The 5,314-nt window shown below is 40.5% G+C and overlaps 1 protein-coding gene across 1 annotated transcript in view; it reads left to right on the forward strand.

Annotated features, from left to right (window-relative positions):
• LOC125043881 (homeobox protein OTX2-like) overlaps nt 1-4,235 on the forward strand; it is a 29,296-nt gene extending 25,061 nt beyond the window's left edge. The window contains exons 3-4 of the mRNA XM_047640232.1: nt 2,717-3,220; nt 3,574-4,235. Coding sequence (XP_047496188.1) covers nt 2,717-3,220; nt 3,574-3,849 — 780 coding nt within the window. The 3' untranslated portion in view covers nt 3,850-4,235. The remainder of the gene's footprint in view (nt 1-2,716; nt 3,221-3,573) is intronic.
• Nucleotides 4,236-5,314: the final 1,079 nt, after the last annotated feature.

The following is a 5,314-nucleotide window of genomic DNA, read 5'->3' on the forward strand; positions in this document are numbered from 1 at the left end:
ATGGCGATGATTATAATGACAATAATGATCGCCACAGTCGCTGCAAAAAGTATGAAATTGAAAACAAAGCAGTTTAAGAGACCATTTAAGTCCGCCTAAGAAATCCACTGGCTATTCTAACAATGCCATCTCGCGGACGTTAGAGAAAATGCTCGCTTTCGTAGTTCCCTGTTCCCTTTACTTTTATTTTTGCATCCTTTCTCTCTTTTCCTGATTTTTTTTTTCTTTTTTTTTTTTTTTTGTAGATATATTCCTCATGTCTGTCTTCATTACTTTTCTCGGCGAAAAGGAAAAAAGTCTCCGGATTCGAGCGTACACTTTCACCGGGAGTGGTCAGACATGCACGCACGCAAGCATCCGCCGTCCGCACGGCAGGAAGTTGACAAAATCATTCCCGGTCACGAGAGAAGGGAGGTCGTGCCATCACGAGCCCAGGCGAGGATCAGACCAGGTCGCTTTCAATAACTTGTGATTAATTAACCTTGTGTAGGTCATGGATTACCCGTCATGGCATCGGCTAGGGATGCCGGAGGACGAACTTCCAAAATGAATGGCCGTTTGCTTGCTCCATATCCCTCTTCTCTTCTTTCTCTTTTTTCATTATTCCTCTGTTTCATATTCCTAGGTTCTTCTAGATTATTCTCTCTCTCTCTCTCTCTCTCTCTCTCTCTCTCTCTCTCTCTCTCTCTCTCTCTCTCTCTCTCTCTCTCTCTCTCTCTCTCTCTCTCTCTCTTGTTGCCGACCTCGTCAAAACAGAGCTTCACTTCTTCGGCCTCATCGACATTAAGACAGCAGAGTTGGTCATAGAGTGCGTCGACATTTGATAACTGTAAAGCCCTAGAAATAGTTCGACGTCCCTCGCAACTCCCCTTCCCTCTCTGTTCTTCACTGATCATTTCACCGTCACGAGAAGCCATAAAACAACGTACGTTAGACTCAAGGAACATTTCTCTGCACAAATGTATTGTGAACGCACCTGCTTCGCCCATATGATCTGCCATCTAGAGGCGAGCATTGCAACTAGCAGGACTTTTCATGATTCTCTTTACTCTGACAGCAAGGTGACTGGTTTTTTTTTTTTTTTTTTAATATCGTTGATTTTCATGACATTTTGAATATCACTCAAATTCTGAAGAAAAAAAAAAAGTATTTTTATTTGTGTGTGTTTGTGCATGTGCATCTCTCTCTCTCTCTCTCTCTCTCTCTCTCTCTCTCTCTCTCTCTCTCTCTCTCTCTCTCTCTCTCTCTCTCTCTCTCTCTCTCTCTCTCTCTATCTATCTGTCTGTCTATATCTATTCCTATCGATCAATCAATATGCATATCTGTTTACCTATCTATCTCTCTGTCTGTATACATATGTATATACATATATATACACATCTATATACCTATCTATATCTATCTATGTATCTATGTCTCTCCCTCACTCTCTCTCTCTCTCTCTCTCTCTCTCTCTCTCTCTATATATATATATATATATATATATATATATATATATATATATATATATGTATATATATATACATATGAAGTCACCGCCTTGGCACAAGTGTTAGCGCGCCGAACCGCGGTTGATTAGGAAGGGCATCTAATCGTGTAAGGGTGACACTGTCATATAACCTCTCAATAGTGAATTGAGAGAAGCCTATGAGTGGCTGTTGAATAAAAAAAAATATATATACATATATATATTATCTATATATATACATATATATATTATCTATATATATACATATGTATATATGTATATATATGTATGTGTATATATATGTATGTATGTATAAATATATATATGTATATGTGTGTGTGTGTGTGTGTGTGTGTGTGTGTGTGTGTGTGTGTGTGTGTGTGTGTGTGTGTGTGTGTGTGTGTGTGTGTGTGTGTGTGTGTGTGCATGTACACACAAACATACACTTATATATATATGAATAGATAAATAAACAAATAGATAGACAGGGAGAAAAATGAACAAATATATATATATATATATATATGTGTGTCTGTGTGTGTGTGTGTGTGTGTGTGTGTGCTTGTGTGTGTGTGTGCTGTAACAAAGAAAGCTAGTGAGAATGTCATCGCCTTAACTTTTTGTTGCTAATTAAAAAATGTGCTAACAAAGTGAAGCAGATTATTGAATTATAATCCTTTTTTTACGATTATTTCCCTTGACAACAGTAATCTTTACAGATTTTTGTTGATGTTTATATTTTTCTTTAGAATCATTTGGATAAAAAATGATAATTTCAATAAAAAATACAAAAAAGATGTTCATGAAATAAGAATAAGCGTTTATTATATGTAAATAAATACCACGTTCGTTTGAAGATCAGCTCAGTCTGTTCTCAAAATCTAGATTCCTTCAGACAAAGCCTATTGGTTCGTTTATTTATTAGTACATCTATTGTCACAAACCTCATGCCTTAGTGCCAAGTATTTTTTTTACAGTATATGAAAGTGAAAGATAATAACAACAAAAAAAGGACGTGTATTCGTGATTTAAGAAAACCGGCCTGCATTCTCGCCCAGTCGCCGAAGTGGAAAGGCTCGCGTGTCGTTTCAACGCGGGGCTGGGTTATTACCTACGAACTTAGGCAAAATGATGCATAATTTCCGCCATTCGCTACGTCAACTGGTATTTTGACGGTCGAGGGATATATTTCGTGTTATAAGATATGTTCGCCCCAGAGCTAACCCGTTCTCTGCCTTGTCTCGACAGGTGTGGTTCAAAAACCGCCGCGCCAAGTGCCGGCAGCAGCAGAAGCAGCAGGCGGCGGGCGGCGAGAAGACCCCGAGATCCAAGAAGGCGACCAAGTCTCCGCCGCCCTCCTCCACCCATACCTCCCAGCCGTCGGGCCAGACCACCACGGGCGGCCTTGGGGCGGGCACCTCGCCGCCGCCCTCCGCAGGTGGCCACAGAGACGCCTCGCCGCCGTCGCCACCGCCGTCGGTCAGCTCGGCGCCCCCCCTGCCCCTCACCCCGTCCTCCTCCGCAACCTACAACCCTATTTGGTCCCCCGCCGCCATCCCTCCCTCGGGGTCCGCATCCATCCCGCCCATGGGTGACTTGATGTCGCCCGCATGCTTGGATCGCAGCGGCTACGGGGGCGTGAGCCAGCAGGCGGCAGCGGCAGCGGCGTGCTACCAGAGCTACGCCGCTCCCTCATACTACTCCAACATGGACTACCTCACTCCCATGTCACACTCACAGATTAACGTACCGGTACGTGTTTCTAACAGATATTGATATTCAAAACAAAAATTTAGGCTGCCTTTCCCTAATGCGACATTCCAACGAAATAACTCTTGCTGTCCCCATAGATAAAGTACTCTCACCACACCTGCAGTCTCATGCAGAACACTTCAGCTAAGCTCGCCAGTGCCCCGCACAATAATCCGATTAGTCTTACATTCGTCCCTCACAGCAAATAAAATCTACGTGTCCCCTGTACAACACATTTAGGCCCACCAACCGTACATGTGTCCTGCACGACAAAGCCCCTGGCGAGCTTTTCTTTCTCGTGCAGCCAAGACCCACCACACCTCAGTCTTTACAGTCACGGTCTCTCCTTGCAGGTGAGTTCCATGGCGTCCCTCAACCCCATGGGCGGCGGCGGACAGCAGATGGGCTCGCACTCGTCGGGATCGGGTCTGGGGTCCTCGTCCCTCGTTTCCACGTCTCTAGGAACCTCGTCGCTAGGATCAGCGGGGTCCTTGGGTTCTAGTCAGTCCCTGAGCCCGCGGACCCCCCCCACCGTCAACTCCCTCACGCCCCTGCCCCCCGACTGCCTCGAGTACACGGACAAGAACACGGCAGCATGGAAGTCCTATCAGAGCTTCCAAGTCTTGTGAGCTGCAGAAGGTGACGTCTGACCCGAGGCCCTAGAAACGAACTGACGGACTGCCATACTTTACCAGTGAATCAGAAGCAACTTTTCTTTGGTTGTCTAATCAACAATCTTTAGTAGTCCAGAATTCTGCCTGCGTCCTGGTGTTCCCAGCGTGAGGAGGTGAAATAATTGCAATCATCCTGTGTAAAAGACCAACATCTCGCGTCCATGGGAAGAGGCACTGTCGGCGTAGCAGTGGCTACAGTGCGGGTGCCAGATTTAATCATAAACTGACTGATACATTCCAATCTATATTGAAAGTACCATACAAAAGGCTGAGAAACGTGTGTATGTATGTATATGTAGTATACAGTATGTGTGTATATATACAGTGTATATGTGACTTGATTTCACATATACATATGTATATGTGTATATGTACACACACACACACACACACACACACACACACACACACACACACACACACACACACACACACACACATACACACACACACACAGACACACACACACACACTAACACACACACAAACACGCACATACACACAAACACGCACACACACACAAACACACACACACATACACACACACTCACAGACACACACACATATACATATGTATATATATGTGTGTGTGTGTGTGTGTTTGTGTGTATATATATATATATATATATATATATATGTACATATATATGTATATGTGTGTGTATGTGTATGTCTGTGTGTGTGTGTACATATTTATAAATTATACCATTTTTTGCCATGGTTAAGAATGTATTGCAATATGAAATGCCTGAACAGATCATTATAGTCTGTTTGATAACATAGGTAATATGTGAATGTAATACTATTGAAGAAAGAAGCATTTCATCCCAATTATTTTCATAATAGTAATTATTTGTATTATCATTATTATTATTATTACTATCATTATCACTTCTATTATTATCATTATTATTATCGTCATCATCATCTTTAATAGCAAATCATTATGATTATATTCATTATTACAAAATTATTATTATGATTTTAGCATTCTTATTATTATCATCACTATTATTGTTATTATTATCTTTGGAATTATCGTCGTTGTTATCTTTATTATGATTATTATAATTTTATCATTATTATCACGATTATTTTTATCTTTCTTATTCTTATTTTTATTATATTATTATTAGTATCATTATTGATATTGTTACTATTATAATTATTATTATTATTATTATTATCATCATTATTATTAATAATAATATTTTATTTTAATTATCATTATCATCATCATTATTATTAATATCATTATTACTATTCGTACTACTTATTACCATTATTATTATCACTGTAATCATCTTTAGTAGTGTCTCTATTATTATATTATCATCTTCATCGGCGTCATTATAATTATCATCATTATTATTAGCATTATCGTTGATATTCCTTCTGAAGATCGAAACCTGTTATTATA

This window comes from Penaeus chinensis, chromosome 34, assembly GCF_019202785.1.
Source record: "Penaeus chinensis breed Huanghai No. 1 chromosome 34, ASM1920278v2, whole genome shotgun sequence".
In the NCBI taxonomy this organism is placed as follows: domain Eukaryota; kingdom Metazoa; phylum Arthropoda; class Malacostraca; order Decapoda; family Penaeidae; genus Penaeus; species Penaeus chinensis.